This window comes from Vigna radiata, chromosome 5 (assembly GCF_000741045.1).
Source record: "Vigna radiata var. radiata cultivar VC1973A chromosome 5, Vradiata_ver6, whole genome shotgun sequence".
NCBI lineage: Eukaryota > Viridiplantae > Streptophyta > Magnoliopsida > Fabales > Fabaceae > Vigna > Vigna radiata.
In genome coordinates this window covers 16018160-16039335 of record NC_028355.1, presented here as the reverse complement: position 1 = coordinate 16039335, position 21176 = coordinate 16018160, and the positions used below count along the sequence as shown (strand labels likewise).

General features: G+C 30.2%; 1 protein-coding gene across 1 annotated transcript; it reads right to left on the bottom strand.

Moving 5' to 3' along the window:
• Positions 1-10306: 10306 nt before the first annotated feature.
• LOC106761721 (transcription factor bHLH93) lies at positions 10307-12323 on the bottom strand. Its single transcript, XM_014645291.2, has 4 exons — positions 11376-12323; positions 11127-11285; positions 10803-10967; positions 10307-10697 (listed from the first exon to the last, which is right to left on the bottom strand). Exons 1-4 carry the CDS (start codon positions 11916-11918, stop codon positions 10611-10613), a joined length of 954 nt encoding a protein of 317 aa, XP_014500777.1. The 5' UTR covers positions 11919-12323; the 3' UTR covers positions 10307-10610.
• Positions 12324-21176: the final 8853 nt, after the last annotated feature.

The following is a 21176-nucleotide window of genomic DNA, read 5'->3' as shown; positions in this document are numbered from 1 at the left end:
GTAGAAAAAAGGTGTTTGGGTAGTGTGAGTGACAAGAGTTCCTTTTATGCAAACTATCTCAGAGTTTTATGATTCTAGAATGAATTCACCTTGTATAGTAATTCGGGTGGACGAGTTGTTCCATCACCACAAGTGCATAATTTCATAAATTATACCAAGATAAAATTATCTGAATAAATTGAGTTTAGAAAGATTTATTTTTACGTGTGATAAAGTATGATAACTTTTATATGTTTATTATGATAATACATTATTTCTTCGTTTTTGGAAAATATGTTTTTTTTTTTTGGTTTTAACTAGCTTACTCTCGCATTCTTGATTGTTGTTTTTTATTTTTAGGGTTAAATTTGTTTTTAGTCCCTATACTTTGGGACGATTTTGGTTTTAGTCTATTTTCAAACTATGGTACAATTTAGTCCTTCAACTCTAGAAAACTCTGGTTTTAGTCTTTTTTACCAAATTTTTTTAACTTTATTTGTTGTTTCAAACACGTTTCATTATAGCATTTGGATTGTTTACACTGTTTGACACATTTTTGCTTCAATATTAACTAAGAAACGTGCTTGAAACAACAAATAAAGTTTAAAAAAATTGGTAAAAAAAACTAAAACCAGAGTTTTCTAAAGTTGAAGGACTAAATTGTACCATAGTTTGAAAATGGACTAAAACTAAAATCGTCCCAAAATATAGGTACTAAAAACATATTTAACCCTTATTTTTATTTTTTACAATAACCACTTATGTGATGTGAGCAGAAGAGAATATATAAGTAAGTGTATTATTGGAGAAGTCTGAAGTTTGATTCCATAAGATAGTATTTCTTTGTCAGGTGTAGTTGTGACATCCCTATTTTATAAGATACATGTATATAAAACTCAAGACGTCATCATAGATGATATGATAAAGCAGTTAGAGTGTTAAGGTACTTAAGTTAGGATTACAGTAATCCAAGAAATTTAGAAGAAATTTAAAACACGAGGGAAGATACTAAAGTTTGTCAAAATACATCAGAGTTCAAATAAAATTTAACAGATTTTAAATCCTAAAAAAAAACTAAGCTGCAGCAACAATGTTGTCTTGGTCTTCTAAAACATCCTCCAATGTGGGCTCATGCTCATCTGCTCACATCCAGCAAGGATGATCATCGCAAAAGAGAAACATACAACATACACAAAAACAAGGCAAGGGTGAGCTAATTATATAAATAAACATCATACAACAGGTTAAACATTTTAATCATAAGAGAGTACATGGATAACAACCACATTTTATAGCAAACAACCTAAACATGTAAGATTCTAGACTTGACTCGTCCGGACTTTAAAATGAGAGTCGGGCTATGGCGAGTCTTGCACCTGTGGTGAATTATGAAACTTGGGTTTCCCACTCTGCTACACTCACGAGGTTAGTCCGTTCCGCGCCTTGAGGCATACTGGGAGCCCCCAAGACTAAGGACCTCCTGCTACTTCTCACCACATGGTTCAACCTCTCTAAGTGAGTTTGATTGACCATTGAAGCGTCAGAATGACTCCCAAGGCTGAGCCTCTACTTTCATTTTAAAACACTAAAGATCTCACCAAGAGATCTTGAACTTATAGAACATGTTATACAACTTGAATTATAACTTAAATATTGAGAACTTATATGTTTGCACCACCATACAATTACTTAGTCAAGCTCCACATAACAGTAACAAGAACCTCAATTAATACCCCACAAATAGCAACCATTTCACATACATTAACAGTCAATAACAGTTCAAGGAGAACCACTAAATAACCCAATGCCCCTTAAACTCATACTTAGACATGCGAAACAACTTTGAAACCATCACCAATAGTTCCGGAAGGGTCAAAAACCCCATAACGACCTAAGGAACGTCCAAAAATGATACCCGGAACCCCGAAAACCACCCAAAATTGTCCTGTATGATTTTTCGACAACAAATAATCGATTATTACACATAATAATTGATTATTACCTATGATAATCGATTATCACATGTGATAATCGATTATTTACGAGAAATGTGAAGAAAATATGAAGTTCTGACCAGAATAATCGATTATCAAGTGAGATAATCGATTATTCTCATCAGTTTTTGACAGCAACCTGATTTTTCTGGTTTTAGTACATATTAGACATATCCAATTGTTCAATTTAAATTCTGTAACACTAATATTGATATGAAACATGTTTAACCAATTTAAACTATTCTTATAGTGATTATAAGCTGACCTAGGTGTGAATTTAACTCTAAAACATTCATTCCTAAGACTTAGGGGCCCTGATTCAATTATGACATTGTTGATAGATTTTGGTTCAGTTAAGATATCCTTATTAAGCTATTGTGTTCTAGTCCTCAATTACCCTTACTAGTGCCTCACTTCCACTCACAGACCTAAGTTTTCTACAAAGCCCATATCCCCTCATCAGATCAACAATATAATGACATTTTCAATAACTCAAAACATGTTTCAGCGTATCCAGGTCCAATATTTAACCCATTCAGAACAAACCATATTTATCAAGTCCAAACACAGAAAAATCAATTGTTAAGCAGTAACTCAAATCAAATCAAGAACATGCTAAAAATACATAACAGTAGCAATTCAATTCCCACCCAGTACATCACGGTAAATCTTAACATGCAAAGGACACAACAGATTCAGTCATTCACTCAAACAATTCCCAATACACATAAATTCATATAATTAGCTCCCCTTACCTGGAAAGCTCACAACTAAAAATTCAGGAAACGCTCCAACAGTAACCCTTACACTGTGCTGAACAGGACATGACCTATAAATCACCAATTTGATGATGGAGACAATTTCTTAGGGCTATTACCAAGTAACGAATGGAAAGGAACAGACGTAGAGCACATGAAATCTATATGACAACAAGCCCTAGGTTCAAGAATGGTTGAAGAAAAGGGGAAAGTGTACTCACCAGTCGGAATTGAAGAACGTTCGGTGCAAATTAAAGCCCTTTGCGCCAGGAACAATTTGGAAGCACCAAATCACAGTTTGAACGGTTCAAAATGGTGGAGTTGTAGAGAGAAGATAGAGGAAATTTGGTTAGGGCACAAGAGCCTTTTTAGAGAGAGAAGGGAAAATGAGTAAAATGAAAATCTAATTTGAAAAAGGAACCCCTCCTAAAGCCAAGTGCTCTAATTCTGATGGGCCTGCTGCCTCCTACTAGGGTCCAATAGCCTTATAAATTATGGGGTCCTTACAGTAGTTTTAAGGACGAAACTCTTTAGTATAATACTTTTATATATATATATATATATATATATATATATATATATATATATATATTATATTATGTTTATTTTAATATAAGATAATATTAATATTATTTATAATTTGTGCGTTATTTGTTTTTACTGTTGACTGTAAAATGTTTCTTTTAAGTTAAATGACTTTTTTTTCACAATTAAAGTTAAAATTATAATAGTTTCATCGTTTACAAGCTGGAAAAATAATATTATAACAAAAATATAATAATAACAAATTTGAATATAAAAAAACAATAAAATATATATGGTAATAACAATAGCCCATAAATAGTAATAAAACATATTAATAAAATATTAAAATACTTTGAACAAAAATGTATAACGGAATAGAATTTCTTTTAACATTTGTTTGACAGACAAACTTGTTTGTTTGATCAACCAACAACCGAAAAAAAGATTAAAAAAAAAAAATCTACAAAAGCAGAGCATAGAGAAAGGATAATTTCGCAATTTAAAAACGCGAGAGTATGCGCAGTAAATATTGAGTGCAAATAACAACTATCCAATAATAAAGAATAGAGTTTGTTTTGCTGACAAATATTGCACCACATTTAATAATTGGGTGGTGCTCCCTCTACCTTCTTAAGTCGGTCCTGCACTTCTCTATTATTTTAATTTATTTTAAAAATATTTTATACTTTTTCACTATTTCTTTTATTCCAAAACTATCCTATACCTTTCCACTATCTTTAACTATCTTTCTCTTTCTTTCTCTACATTAATGGAGTATTTACATGACTCAAGATATATATTTTTAAATAAGTTTGATTCAATCTTATTTTCGCTGTTGAATATATTTTTTTCTTTTTAAATTACTTAATAAATCGTAAAATTTTGTTCTAAATTTCTANAAAAATGTTTATATATGTGTGTTTCTTTTACATATAATATCTATAATTTGTTACATTATATTATGTTTTAAGGTTTAATTATTCTGATAGTTCCTATTTTCGGTGATTTTTTTCAATTAGATCTCTCATTTTTTCTTTTTCTCAATTGGGTCCCTATTTTTGAAAAATTGAAGCAATTAGGTCATTGTCGTTAGTTTCGTACTAACACCGTTAAAAAGGGTTACTCGTGTCAGCTCGTGATTTTTTTGAATTTTTTAAATATATTTTTAATTATTTTTATTTTTATTTTTAATTTATTTCTTTTTAAAAAATTGTCACGTGTCAAGTTAACATAGAGCCACATGGCAATGACAATGTGAGATGGCACTGATAGTGCCACGTGTCACTATCAGACCACCTGTCATTAGATTTGTCTCAATTTGGTCCCTATATTTTTAATTTTTCTCAATTTGGTCCCTGTATTCTTATTTTGTCTTAATTTAGTCCTATTTTTTTAAAAAACTAAACAGTTTTGTTTCTCTCCAAGTTCAAACAAAATTTTATTTGTATATAAATCTTTACAAAGAAATTTATACAAATTTTTATTAGAAAAATAAAAAAATTACAAACTAACATATGACACATTTTTATTTATATAGTAGTAAAGAAATCATTTAACCTAAATAATATAAATAAGTAACCTATAAAAGTTAACATCTCAATAATAAATATTTTTGTGAAGGTAATCTACACAGATATAGTCTGAATACTTCCTCAACAATTCATAAAAAGTTTATAGAGTTAAATATTTCGATTTGAAATACATCATTACTAATAATTTGCTTAACATAAACAAATTTAAAAACAAAAATTTGGAAAATGTACATACCGTATTTTATTTGGGAAGGAACAAATTTTTTTAAATTTTTAAAAAAATTAGGACTAAATTGAGACAAAATAAAAATAGAAGGACCAAATTGGAACAAAATAAAAATACAGGGACCAAATTGAAACAAACGCAATGACACGTGGTTTGACAGTGACACGTGGCACTGTCAATGCCACCTCACACTGTCATTGCCACGTGGCACAATGTTTACTTGACACGTGGCAAATTTTATTTTTAAAAGAAAAAAAATAAAAAAAAAATGAAAATAATTAAAAATATATTTAAAAAATTCAAAAAAATCACGAGCTGACATATGTCTCCCTTTTTAACGGTGTTAGTACGGAACTAACAACAATGACCTAATTGCTTAAAATTTTCAAAAATAGGGACCCAATTGAGAAAAAGAAAAAATGAGGCACCTAATTGAAAAAAGTCACCAAAAATAGGAACTATTAGAATGATTAAACCTATGTTTTAACTCACCTGCATGTTTGACTCAAATAATTTGAATAAAATATTTAATTTATTAAATAAATAATATAAAAATATTATTAAATACTTAAAATATAAAAAAANTTATTTNTTAAAGATTTNGNATTTATTTAGTTCTTTCGTCNTTATAAAGTTAGTATATAATAATAATAATATATCATTATTTACTATTAATATTATTATGTTTATTATTTTGTATTTGTATTTAACTTTTAATTTTATAAAATGCAAATAGTGGAAGTACTAATATTGAAGTTTCATCTTAATTTTATATTTTGTAATATAACACAAATTCAAATTTGAACCATGTAAATGCTCCATTAATGTAGAGAGAAAAAGAAAAAGATTGTTAAAGTTAGTGAATAAGTGTAGGGTATTTTTGAAATAAAAGAAAATAGTAAGAAAATGTAAAATATTTTTGAAATAAATTAAATTTTGTGGCAGGCTTATAAATTTATAAAGCAATCACTTCATGCACCGCATCAATTCCTTTCTGCAGTTTCAACAATATAAGAAAAATACTTAAATACCCTTCACTATTCTATCACACCCCTACATTATCACACCCCTCCATTGCCGCTGTCACGGTCATGCAAGCGATACCGAACTGTTACAAGAACCAATATGATTTTTATTTTATAAGTTTTTTTTACTGAAAATAGTTATTTTAGTTAAGGACATAATTAAATTTAAAAACTAACCAAATAAAAAAAATTAAAGAATAAAATTGATAAGTTAATTATTTTAATTTTAAAAATGGTTACTAGAGTTTAATATTAAAACAACATATTATTTTCATAGTAGTGAATATCGCAATATGTATAAACGTATGCTTATTGACAGGAAACAATAGAATATAAATATTGTATAATTATTTGCATCCCGATAATAGAAAAAATAATGTCATAATATATAAAAAAAGACTAGTAAAATTTATTTTGACTTTAAATTGCTGTATAAAAGAAGTTTCTTCACTATTTAAAACATGTTTCATAGGTATAAAAATAAACAACTACTGAGATTTAAAATTTTCAAGAGAGATGCTTTAACCTGTCCAAATTACTCTGATAAAATAAATTCTTCTATAGCATTATTGTATTTATATTTAGTTTAATTCAAACTTCCTATAGTTTTAACTGGCTATAATTGGGAGATGCGCGTATGTGAAGTAATCTAGGGACAAACTCTTCAAAAAAAGATTTATTTGTATTTTTTTTTTCATTAATAGTCATTATTAATGAAAGCTTGTGTTTACATATATTTAATTTTTTATAATAAGTTGAAGATTTTATGTGAAATAGGACTATTTTATAATTTGTTTTATATAAATAGAATAAATTTTAGGTTTAATAGTTTCAGAAGTTCCTGTTTGTGTAGATTTGCGTCAATTAGGTCCCCGTATTTTGAAAACACTCAATTGATTTCTTATTTATGAAAAATTGAATGAATAAAGTCTTTCTCGTTAAATTCTGTAGACGACGTTAAATACGTTACTTGATGGCACACTGAAGTGGCATTTCATAACCACGTGTCACACGAAAAGGTGATGAGGTGGATTTATTTTAAAGGTAAATTTATTTTAAGTTTTATTTCTCTTGTTTTCTCTCCGGTTTTGAGCCCTCAGTTTTTTCTCTCTCCTTCTTAAATCTTTATCGTCGTCGGTCCCCTTTCCCTCGTCGTTGCTACCATGTCCCTTTTGAATGTTCATAATAGTTACAATTAGTAAGCGACCTTGCGAGCGCAGAACCCAGTCTTGGTTTCAATCTCACTCGCCTCAGCCTCGGAGTGGGACGGCACGGAGGAAGATGAAGAAAAAAGTGTATACCCGAGAAAGGCAGAAAGATGTTCAAGCTTTTCAACAGAAGCAGGGATAGCCCCGCCGACGCGTCCCCGTCCTCCTCCGACGTCACCGCGCCGTCTTCTTCGTCGGCATCTCTGGTCACCAGCCCCGCCAGGCCCATACCCCTCGTCTATTGCGATGAGAAGGGGAAGTTTCGAATGGATCCAGAAGTCGTCCCTACACTCCAACTTGTCAAGGAGCCCATCGACGTTAAATTTATTTTAACATTTTAATATTTGTCCTGTTTTGGATTTCATAGGCTAGAGATTTGGGAAAGGCCCAACTTGGTCTGGGGCATAGTTACAGCACAGCAAAGGTGAAATTTAATGTCAATAGAGTGGACAACATGGTTATTCAATAGAGTGAAACAAATGTATATGGTGATTTTAACTTTTTCCTCATTCTGTATTCAAGTCTTCTTTCTGTTGATTTTTTTTAGGACAGAGTCTGCCTCCAGTTGACTTTATCAATGTCCAACAATTTGCATAGAGGGTAATGGATTTGTCTGAGTATAGGAAGAACCTGTATGACTACCTGGTTGCTAAAATGAATGATATTGGGCCAAATTTGGCCTCTTTAATTGGTGAAGTTGTTAGGTGCTCGTTTGATTTCACCGTAAAAGTGAAAGATGGAGAGAGAAAAAAACTTTGAGACTACCGGAGAGAAAGTGAGAGAGGTAACAAGTATTTTATTTAAATCTTAAAATAAATTTGGCCGTACACATGGTAATCAAATGCCATCTTACTATGTCACAACTAAAACATTTAACGCTGTCTACAAAGATTTAACAGTAAGGATTTTATTGATTCAATTTTACATAAAAAAGGATTCAATTGAGCTTTTTCAAAATACGGGAACCTAATTGACTCAAATCTGCATAAATAAGGACCTCAGAACCTATTAAACCTAAATTTTATTTTACTTAACTAATTTTATGATATTAATTGAAACTTAAATTATACAATTTTAATATTGTATCTAGAGTTGTTAAAATTCACCACAGGTTTGGGTTGGGTTGAATTAAAAAAATGTATTTTTATGCGGGTTAATTTTCAACCCGATTCATTTAAACCTAGCTCATCCTGGTCGAACTCGGTGAGCCAGGTTGGCCCACCAACCCTCCTAATGTTATTTTTATTAATTTATTTTCTTATAAAATCCTAAAAAATATCACCCGACTCATTATACTGTATTGTACTTTTTTTTTTATTATTTTGAATTATCTTGAGTTTAAAATCCTTTTAAGAGTGAAATTTATTTAGATTTAAATTACAAAAAGTTTATAATTTTTTTATTTTAAAAAATTGTAATTAAGTAAGTTAGTGAATCAATATCTTTAGTCCATCAACATGTAGTGGATCAAATCGAATTCGAATTTTTTGACTCGTTATGAATTGTGAAGGTCGGACGGAATCGGGTCATATGACCCGTTTTTACAACATGCATCTAAGTTTATTAATTGGATTTGGGCGTTTCATTATTATGGAAGCTATTTGTTTTTGTCCGTTGATTTTTTCAACATAAACACAAAGTGTACGGGATGGCAGTTCTTGGTAGGGACGATAATGTCGTGGGACAGGTATACGAGGTTGTTTTTGGCATTTATTTCTTAGATATTTTCTTTTTTTGGGTTAAATGAAAATAAAATAGACATATATAAAGCAGATTTATTGATGTTTTTCCCACTATATACTAAGTATTTATTTATTTTTATAAAAATAAACAAGTTTAATTGTTAGGATAGAAGAGGATGGGAGAATAAACAAGATATCAAAAAACAGAGTGTTTGAAAGACTGTAGAATCTATATTCTACTACTTTAATATATTTACACTAATTTTATTTATATTATTTATTTTTTAAATTATCGAATGCGTTTCTCTCTCATGCATCCAAAAACACCAAATGCTTCTTCCCGTTGCTGTTGGCTTTACGAGTTTACACCACATTTGAGCTTTCTAAAAAGCAGTGACGCCAGGGCATTGATCATGTCTGAAAGATTCTCTTGGATTATATGGCAATGGCAACTCAAATCTGTGTATAGAAAACAAGGTTTGGATAAGACTTTGATTTGATTTTAGCAACAAGGGCATCGTATTATATCATTGGAATCTACGTTTCTTTGTTACAGAATGTGAACGTGAATAGTAGTAGAGGACACATATGAACCCTCGCTGAAACAACAGTAGTTTTGGAGTTAGTACTAACATGCAGTAATAATAATATACCTCATGTTTTTGGAGCTATTTTAGTTTTGGATTTATCTGCAACATCTTCACGTTGCCTTCCAATTTCTTTCACATTCATGTTTCTGGCAACTTGTGCCGACCAAAAGTGATTGAAATTTGAAACCTTCTTCTGTAGAGACAACTGAAATTCATCCTTGTGATTCATATTACATCCTATTATAAATCATGCTTTAATGATATAGTTACATAGGTATGGTTGTTTTGATCCAGCCAAAAGTGTGTAACATTTCTAAATTGTCTGTTCTGGTTATTATATAATGAACACCGTAGATGGCATATTCATGGTCTTGTTAATTTATGGTTGCTTGTTAAATTATAATGGTTAAAGTCCATTTCGAATTTTGGAGAGAGAGACGAATAGCTGTTGAAAAGAATTGTTTTTTTTGGAGAAAAGTACGTAAACTTTAAACTTTTCAGTGTCGCTCTGTAAACCCACCACTAGTTTGGAAGTACAAACAAAGTGTAAAATAAAATACAAAATAGCAAAGTTTATAAATAATACATGGTTTGATTGAAATTGCACAGAAAATAAAGGAAGGGTTTTCTTAGAGTTAGAAAATTACTGAAGATCACGTTCTTACGTTTACAAAACTAGCAGAAGATCAAAAGCACTCAATTATGAATGTCACATCATTACAAAGAAAAGTGTCTTTATACATAGAAGTCACACAAAGAGAGATATTGGAAAGCCGTATCAAAAGAATAGAAACAAAATCCGAACTTTACTCTTATTATTATGTCTTAACATTTTTGCTTGTGCCCTCCACATGCATTCAGGGACAATGACTAGATTCTCGTCCTTGAATTGTATTATTACACTTACATGATCACTTCCACAATTCAACATTAATAATTGCTAACTTTGCCTGAGAATCACACGGACGAGTCCAACATAATCTGGAGATTTGATGAAAAAAAAAAAACTAGCCTCTGTCTTAACAAAACCAATGAACATTATAGAAAACTATCCTAAGTTCATTTGCTCCTCTTCTTCCTCTGTTCAACTCTCACAAACACCTTCCTCCATATCCTGCACTTCTATACAATGCTTGCTTTATATCTTCAGAACTCAGCATTGCCCTTTGCTCCGATTCCTGTTACATGACAGACAAAAAGGATACTTCTTTACACAATCAACAGAAAATATGAAGCCATGTAAGTATTCGTAAGGAGTGCCAAAACATGGTTTGCTAATGTACCTCTGAGCAAGAAGCCTGCATTGTGAAATCATTGAAACAGCTAATAACACATTGTTGAATCTCAAGGCCTAAAGCCTCCAGAGTGTTTACTGTTGATTGTAACAATCCTTGCTTTCCTGCACAGCAAATTTCCACCCGTGTGTCCACACTCCTCTCCACTTCAAACTGCATTGACCAAAAGGCTATAATATAAAAACCAATGCAGGATTGCACTAATCACAATGGAGATTTATCATATCAACAAACATTTATTTCAAAAGGGTCTATCAGAGAAATTATTACATTACGGTTTCATTTACATAACCGAGTTTTATAAATCCATACCTTGGGTGAATTTCTCACTAGGATTTCATTTGGCTTCACATCTTTGAAAACGCATGCCATTTTAGAATCCACTTCAACTTCTTGCTTAAGATTGTTGATCTTCTCCAGAAGTTCTTTCATGTAATCAATAGTGTCCCCAAGTATAGATGTTCTATCCATCTGTGATAAGCATTCAACACAACAAATTAGATCTGCTCATTTCTGTCAGTACAGTACTCATTCAAGGAATGAATCACACTCACTGCATACCTTACTTATCTTGGGAACAATAGCTCTCAGCATTGAGAGTCTGTCATTTAATCTCTTCCTTCTTCTCCTCTCCGCCATTAGATTCTTGGAGGGTTGCCCCTGAAGCTTCTTTGACCGATTTTTTCTTTCCAGACCCGTTCCGATGTTGAAAACTGGCATTTCGGAGGACTGGGTTGGCTCCGCTTTGCACGTAGTTTGCAGCTCCAAATTCTTAAGCTCTTCCCCAAGCATACCGGGGTCCTCTTCTTCCATAAAGGACAATGGATAATCCTCTTGACCAAGGGTGTTGAGTGGAGTATCAAGTGTACTATAGTAAGAATCGATAATCTGTGGTGAGGATTCATCGAGTAAAGAGCCATAGATTTCATTGAAGGGGTAGTAGTCGTTGTAGCTTTGAGGAACTTCTTGACCAGAAGAAGAGTTGGGGAGGTACGGTAGAGAGTTTTGATCAATACAGTCAAAACTACTCCAGCCATTACAGAAGAACTGGGTTTCTTCTGTACTTATCAGTTCCTCCAAGAAATCACGGTCATAGTGCTCCATCTCTCTCTAAATGCGCGCGTGTGTGTGTGTGTAAGAGGATGCTATAATTCTTTAAGAAACACACCTTTCGAGTTCTTCTGAGAACATGTAGTATACTAAGAATGAAGAATTTATAGGGGAATACAGCAAGGCTTGTTGCGTATGGATTATTATATACAATGTGGTATGTATGATGATGATGATGTATTCATTAGTTTTAGAACCTATAGCCTAAGACAGAAATGGAATCTGCTTTTCATTTCACAGTGATTTATGTCTTTTTCACCGAAATTGCTGCAATCAAACACAAACTATATATTTAATTGGTATTCTTAGAAAACTTTGACTCTCGTATCTCCCTGGAAACAAAAAGAATGGAGTTGTCATCATAAAACCTGCCAGGTTCCTTGTATGTTTAAAGCTGTGTAATATAAATTGTTGCCAACACCTCTCTCTCTCTCTCTCTCTCTCTCTCAACCCTTGAAGAAAGTTTCCAAGTTGGGTCCCACTCTCCAATGCCTCCAAAGTTTGGCTTAGCTCACGAATTCAAATGAGTTGGTATTCTTATTTTGTTCTTTCTGCACTACCTCTTCCGTATATCCAATACTCTTAATAGTTAATGCAAATAGCAATAACTTAGATGAATATGATATTAATTCTCTCTTATATGTTTACGTAGACAAATGCAGTAATAGTGTAATACAACCTCACTATACCTTCCACGGATTATTCTAAATTTGGGTCTAGCAGGTGAACATTGTTCATGTAGGGGGTTCACTAGTCTTATACTATTATGTATGATCTTAAATCATAATCTTGATCCACTAATTATATGACAGTTAAAGTATACATACATGGTACGTGTTAATAATAATAATAATAATAATCATCTGTTAATTAGTTTCAGTAGCTGCACTGCATATTTATAAGCCTAACATGCTATAGTATTCTACTTGTATATATAGAAGGGTAGATTTATACATGATCTTGGGTCTTCTTCTTCAGCATGTCTATGAGTCACGGATTTTCGACCCTTGGAAAAAGTGTACGCATAATGGTCTCTTGATGAAGAGTTTGTGACTAGCCATAGGTAGAAAGAACAACCTCACCATTGTCATTTTCTTTTATGAGCATAGAAGTCAGCTATGGTTTTATAACTTTATTATGTGTAGTCATTTTCGAGGTATGATCATACTGTGAAGAATCTAAGGTACACGTGCCATTGACAAGTTAATCTAACGCAGTAGGAATTGAATTTAGCAATAACCGAGATGTAGCCTTGTAGCATTCTAACAGACGAGAGCTTGTCAACCAATTTATATAAAAGAACATCAAAACCCCACCTCGAATTCAAACCAGAGAATGCACACAACACTTTCATTTAAGAAATAAAAGTTAAAGAACAGATGAGTGCTCTCATTTGGTGGAAGCCATTGATTGGGCCAATTGTTCTTAATCTTGAGATGATAGATTATTCTCAATCATTTTAGGCTAGCCATCTATACTTTGGCAATATTTTATTTGAATAATGCAGTATTATCAACCACGCCTCCCTTTAATAGGTTGAGCTTCACATCATTAAATTCATATTCACTCTTCAATTAAAATGTAATTAAGTCATTTTGAAATAAATGATAAGTTACCTAATAGTATTCATTTTAACTATTATAAATTCACACTTCATACTATTCCTGAAGTTTTCTAGATGCAAGTTTGAAATTGTTATACACAGTAATGACAATGTTCTTTGACTCTTGGAATTTGTGGAAGCAGCCACGCTATATAGTATGCATCAAATGATTAAGTTTAAACCCAAACTCAATCATTACCTTCAAAAAATTTACAGAAAGTTTGTAGTGTAATGGCCAAATATATATATGATTTCAGTATAAGTTAAAGTATAATAAAAGAGTAATTTATTTTGATGATAACTTTTATCAATTATTATAATACTTTATAAAAAAAATATAATTTTAATTTTAAGATCTAATCTTATTGTCACAACTATAAATTAAAATACTTTTTGAATTTTAAAATTATATATTACATTATTCTTTATCTACATGTATAATATAATTTTTTTAATTAATGTAAAATTATATAATTATTATTTATATAAAAATTAATCCAATCACATATGTTTTAGACGAAATAATTTAATTTAAAATTATTTAACATAATATAAAGTTGATGGATTTATACGTTATAAACAAAATTAGGTCATGGTTGTACAAAATTTCCTAATAAAATTTCATCATAATATATTTTAAAAATGGAAAAAGGGAAATGATTAAACTAAAGTGACACTATTAACGGGATACAAGATGATTAACTTATGTAGTTTAAGGTAAAAAAATTAGCCAATATAACAAATGTGTCCCCATCAAGCTTTGCTGTAATCACATCTAGTTTCAAGCACTATTAGGTGTTAATTAGAATTAGAATTTAGATGTTTCTACTTTTTGTTTTCTTTCATTTTACTTGTTTTTTTAGTAAACACTAATTTTTTTTATTTACATTTTCTTTATCAAAATCTAAAGAGTGTTTTTTATTTTTATTTTTCGCAAAACTTTCAGAGCCTAGATGCTTTTGGATCATGAACAAGCTAACATTAAAAAAAGAAAAAAATTAATTGAAGAATAAAAGATTTCGAGAATTGCTTTTTGCAACATAGAAGAACAGAGCCACGAGATATTGTTGGAACATTTGGAATCGTTTTATTGCTCAAATAATAGTTAGTTGAAGCTATCTTAATGAAATGTGTTGGTTAGCTTAATTTTCCATTTTGGAGTTTCTTGCTATGAAACTTTGTTAACATAATTTCCCATTTTATTACAATTGTGGACTTTAAATTTTTATAATGTCCTCCAATTCAAATTACACTTAATAAATTGTACCTAACAAAAGACTAGAATAATAGCAAGAGGACACTATTTTATTACTTAATTACTTTCTTGCATCCATTTGACACTGAAATGAATGAAATAATACTATCATTTTGAGATATTTTGCCTCTCTTATCATGTAAACTTTTACATAAAAATTTAAGTTTTCAGCATCGGAATCAGAATGATCTTAAGAATAATGTAGAATGATACTTTTAAAATAGTTTAGAGACTAAGTTAATAAAAGGGAATGCAGAATGTATGAGCTAAAGTACGTTAAAAATTAATTAAGGGTCAATAACACGTGTCCAACTTATGCAAATTCATCTGAAATAGCTGCAGAAGAATCTGATGTTACATTAATGGCCATTATAATATGATAAACACCAAAAACAAATGGCGGATTTCTGAAAGACCACCCAGACAAGAACTGAGTGGTTGCTTATCGTTTTTGTTTTTGATTAGTATGGTTGACAGATATCAAATTATTAATTTACGAGCTTCACAAAAGGAACATTTTATCCTTATTAGCCAAATCTTATATGAGTGTTTATAAGTATATATAATACATGTACTAAAAATGGTTTTATTCGAATTAAATTGGATAATTGAAACAAAATTTTCTTTCTGATTCATTTAAGAATGAAGAAGATAAGATTTTAGTTGAAAGGAAACGAAATTTTGGAAGAGACAGTGACACATTAAAAACCTGAAGAAAGCACGAGGAGCACAGGGACAAAAAATTACGTGGGTGTGTGGATGGTGGTGTGAGAAAACCGCGGCTGTTTTCCTCCTACCTTCCCGACACAAAGTGGTATTCTTAAAGCAGTTTTTGGTTTGGTTTCGATCTTCCTTTGTTTCGTAAGATTCAGCTTTGACAGCCCACAATATCTTATTTGGAGTTCTGAACTTCCACCAAAACCACCAATCTTTCTCCATCTCCCACTTTTGTCTTCTTCCACTTTTTGTTTCTTACCCACCACTCTCAAACAGTACACATTGTGGTCCAAAAACCCACCACCCATCTTAGATTCTATAATCTACATGTTATACAAATGGAAAACGTATTTTTAACAACTATTTTTAATAACATTTTTATAATTATTTATGTAATAATATTGATTGATCTGTTTCAAATATGTAAACAAATAAAATATTATTGTTAAAATATTATGCTCTTATACAAATATTCATTATAAAATTATCACAATTCCAATTTTTCCTCTTAATGTAAAATGAAACTTCTTTTTCACTTAAATACATTTTAATCTTTAAATTTTAAATTTAATACAATTTGGATCTATAATTTTTATTATATTGTTTGAAATCTAAGTGTGAATCCAAATCTCACTTAAAATAGAAATAAGAAAGTAAAACATTCTATATAACTAAAAGATCCATTAACTCATTATTTTAAGGTTTTGGATAGAAAGTGGTGTTAATCTCTTATATGGTTGGATCATATCTCATTAATATTTGTATTTTTCCAATGAACTTCCTCCTCGATAGACTAATAATAGTATCAATGTTCCGCTTGAAAAAGATGTCCTACATTAAATAGAGATGAGAAACATTAATTTATTATCTAAAAGTTTTGATAAATTTTAGATAAGGAGTGGTGTTAATTCATGGTGAACTTCCTCCTATATAACTATTTTAAATTTATTTCACATGTAAATTGACATTTTAATTATGGTTTTAACAATTTACAATGTTTGACCGTTCATATGTAAATCTAAAATGTCATTTAATATATAAAAATTATATTTAAGTTTAAGAACTACATATAAGTAATTTTTTTAACATGTTTTTAAAAAATATATAAAAGATTAGATAAATAAAATGAAATAATATTTTGAAATGGTCGGTCATCTTCTAGCATGGCTGCGGACATTAGCATTAGCATGCATGTGAAGGTGAGTGGGGGTGGTTCTTGGTACCTGTCATCCTGTTTCTTCTCTTTCTAACATTTCATTTTAGGTGATGGCTTCTCAGGTAACAACATTCAAAACCATCCTTGTTAATAGTAATTTCTGGGTATAAAGATTTTAAAAAAGTTGCAATTTGAAGTAATGATAACTTAAATGATTACAGTGAAAGACTTTTACTCAACACATTTGTTCTTACTCCCCAAAACCTCAAGCACGTGAGAGTTTATCTTAATAAAGTAGTTTTTAGGTCGATCACGAGTCATTTCCTGCGCACCTCATATTCATCACTCTTAATTATTTCATCAAAAGTCGTGCCTGTGATCTACACTTTGCATGTAGCTTTACTCTTTCACTTCGACTGTTTCGTAGGAATGAAAACAAAAAGTATGAGAAATCAAATTATTAATAAAATTTAGGATAATGATGTTTAGACAACTTTTTTTTACAACATTTGAACATCATTTACGTGTTATTATGTGATTGATTCAAAATTACTTCACAATCAATAATAATAATAATAATCATAAACACCATCATGAACTAATTACATAATGATACGTAAATGATGTTCAAATGTTATCAAAAAAATATTGTCTAAATATCATTATAATGAGTTCAAAATTCACCTAACTTCTTCTCTCTGATCCAGAACTTAAGTTTAGCTAGCATTTTCTTCTAATAACTTTTATGGTAGTCTTGTGCTGTGTTGAAGTGTGGAGTTTTTTCTTTTTACTTGTGTTTTGATATGTTAAGATGCATCTACCATGTGATGATATATATATCTACTTATAATTGGTTTTTAAAAGATTTTTCTTAGAGTTTTACAAGTTTTTATAGGCTTATGAACATGATTTCCTTTTAGAAAGGTCTTATAAATAGTGTTTTTCTTTCGACCATAACCATTGTTGGTTTCGAATAAAGTTCGACAACTTATATATTCTAAGCGGCCATGTCAATCAATCCTTATTACATAAAAAATCTACGTAATTCTTCACACATTGAATCATAAAAGTGTGTATGTTTTTTCAAGAGTTGTATATATTTTTCCCTTGTTGATCCTTGTTAGGATTAAACATTCCTCAACCCTCGAAATATCCACTGAAAATTATATTTAATATTGATTATTTCATTTTATGTAATTCCGGTAATGTAGAAATAGTTTTTATTATATTTGTTGTAATAAAGTTAATGTATGTTATTATGTTTCTTCTTTGTCACCACTTGTTCTGATATATATATATATATATATATATATATATATATATATATATATATATATATATATATATATATAAGCAGTTACTATGCTACTCATTTGAAGACAAAGACGTTAAGAAAGAAGGTTAAAAGAAAATAAGAAAGACAGCAAAAATAAAATTAGGCGTCAAATATAAGATTGTTCTTATGATACATCAATTCCTATTGTAATTAATTTAAATACTATGATACTATAAAAATATGAATTCGTGTTTTATACAAACTTTATAAGATTCTTAAATACTGATTGACAAAAAATATGTTTAACTATTAATTTAGAGATTGATGTTTTAATTAGAGGCTATTTTTTCTATAATCAAAACTAGTATCAATTTAAAGACTAATTCATAATAAAAATCATTTCAGTTACTAATTTAAAAATTAATTATAATTTTTAAATTATTAATTATTAATAATTTTTATTTATAAATTTGTATCTAAATTAATAATTAAAATAATTTAATTATTTTTTATCACTAAAATTGATTAATTTTTTAATTTTTTTTTTGTAATAATATTCATATAGGTTATAATTGACCTTTATTACGACAATATCTTTTATGTTGACGTAATTAAAATGTTGTCACACTTTTTTTTTTCATCGTGAGAGCGAGAGAGATAAGGTGATTAAATTTAAAAAATAAAAATAAAAAGTATCTTTTTTAAGGTTATAATATTGCTAACACTAAACAAAAATAACTTTTAACATATGTTATTTTAGATTTTTGATGTATGTTAAATGTCTAATATCATAGTGGAAGATGTTAAATTGTCGTATGCTATTTTTGAACAGACATCAATTTATATTTTTATATTTGTTGTATTTATAATTGATGTTATAGGCCTTTTTTTTTAAAAAAAAAAAAATCCGTCACCGTCAAGGTCAGGGAGTAATATAATTGGTGCAAAATGGAAGAAAACTTACTTGAATGTTAATGGTGAACGAGAGAAAGTAGAGGAAGAAAATGAACGTAGCGAGAGAGAAAATGTGTAACTGGCGAACAAATGAAAACGCGAGAGAAAGTGAGACTCACATTATGAGTTTTTGGGGGTTTAAAAGGACATTTGACGTCGGCCCCCTCTGGATCCGACGTCTAATTGCTAAAAAATCCATTTTTGCGCTATTTTTGGGATATTTTCGCAACTTATTAACATATAGGGATCTGACTTCTAATGTGTATTAGACGTCGGTTCCTTCTATATTCGACGTCTAATGTTTGCAAAAGTGACCTTTCAATTATGATTTTACAGCTTTTGAAAGAGGATTTGACGTTTGATCTAGGGGACATTGACGCTTATTTCGGTGCTTTTTTGACGCCTGATTCGGGGGGGCCGACGTCTAAAGAGGGATTAGACGTCTGATCTGGGGGACCCGAGATCTATGTCTTTAAAAATATCAATATTGATGCTTAAAATGAGATATTTTCGGACCTTTTTGACGTCTTATCTGGAGGTCCGACGTCTAAAAGACCTTTTTGACATTTGATATTGGGGCCCTGACGTCTAAAGAGGGATTAGACGTCTAACCTTGGTAAACCGACTTCTATAATAATGTTTTATTTACACAAAATGCTATCGGTCATTTTTATGTTGAATTTTCAATGGTCAAACGTTATATGCATAACGTTAAAGACTATTTATGCAATAACTTATTCAATGGAATATATGACGTAAAACAAATATAAATTGGGAAAAAATATGAGATTTTGTTGAAAAAAATATGAATCTAAGTCTTGTTGTATTGATAGAGATAAAAAAAGGTTGAAGAATTTTATATATAGCATATATGAAAGAAAGAGTTAGAGGAAAGATAATAATGATGTTCTTAAGAATTATATATCCGAGTAACACGGTAAGCAAGGCAGTAGAATTAGAAGAGAAAATTGAGAGAACTAAACACCATGATTTTTTAAATGCACCTTGATTAACTAATTGGCTATAAACAAAATGGTGCATGTGTGTGGATGAAATAGTAAAAGCTATTCAGTAAACAATTAGCAGGAATACACATATAAAAGTGGAAAATCATTTTGCAGCAATAATGAAATAGATTTCTAGAAAAATTAAATATGTAAGAAACCTTGATTCTTAATTACTGTATACAGTTTCCCCTGGTTTATGGATAGCTGATAAATGAACAACACAGAGAATTTTGTTACGTCAACTTGCTGATTACATTCAAAATTAATTAGGTATACAAATATTCCACCAATATTGGAACTGAATATTTGATAGAGAAGGAACTTGAAATTGTTTATTACCAGATGCATAATATTGTAATTTAGATAATATCTTTTGCAAGATTCATATATATGTTATTCTTAGATATATATGTTGCCCTAATATTAGTTTTAATCTCTTAAATTCATGAAAATCTGAAAATCTGAATGCTCGTGAGTTGAGTTGTGATCTTCATGGGGTCAGCTCCATTCAAATTGAGCGGCTATGTGTTGGGTGGTCACACTACATTGTAATCTAACCTTTTGTCTTTTATGAGATAGACAAATCATTTTAATTTTCAAGGCACTTGTACTTATTGCACCAACCTTAATCATGCTAATTATACTAAAATTCGTATTAATACACAAACTAATGCAGACAAATCCTTCTATGCGTGCACATAATTACTTTCTAATTTTGAAGATAGAAATATATATAGTATTAAGCTCTCTAAACCAGATAGCTTGTTTTTTAATATCACGTACCCTCTCTCAGAGGGAATTGCAACTGTACAATAACACGATTTGGAAAACCTAGTTCTTTAAAACCTTCCAATTCAAGTTGTGTTATAATATCCAGCAATCCAAAAATTTTGTCCTTTTCGAAACTAGAAAAACCCTTTGGTGTGCTAGCATAACAAATACTTCGAATTAGTCAAATTCCTGAAAAATCAGATTATGCAGATCAAGGATCAAATTAGAAATGAAATAAAAACATGTTATAGACTATATATGAAATCCAACTAGCGTGTTTAGTGGACACAAACTTGTGATTAATTACAGGAATGTTATTAAATAATGATATAATAAGGTTTATGGTTAAGTTAAGCTAGATAGCTTTATATATTTTACAGTTGTGAATGAATATAAACAACACACAGGTAGTTATTAGCTGTCAGTTAACTTCAACATTGTCAACATATGATCAGTTTCAAATTACATTTGACATAAGTTCATTGACCTTCACTGCGATATATATGGCTCAGT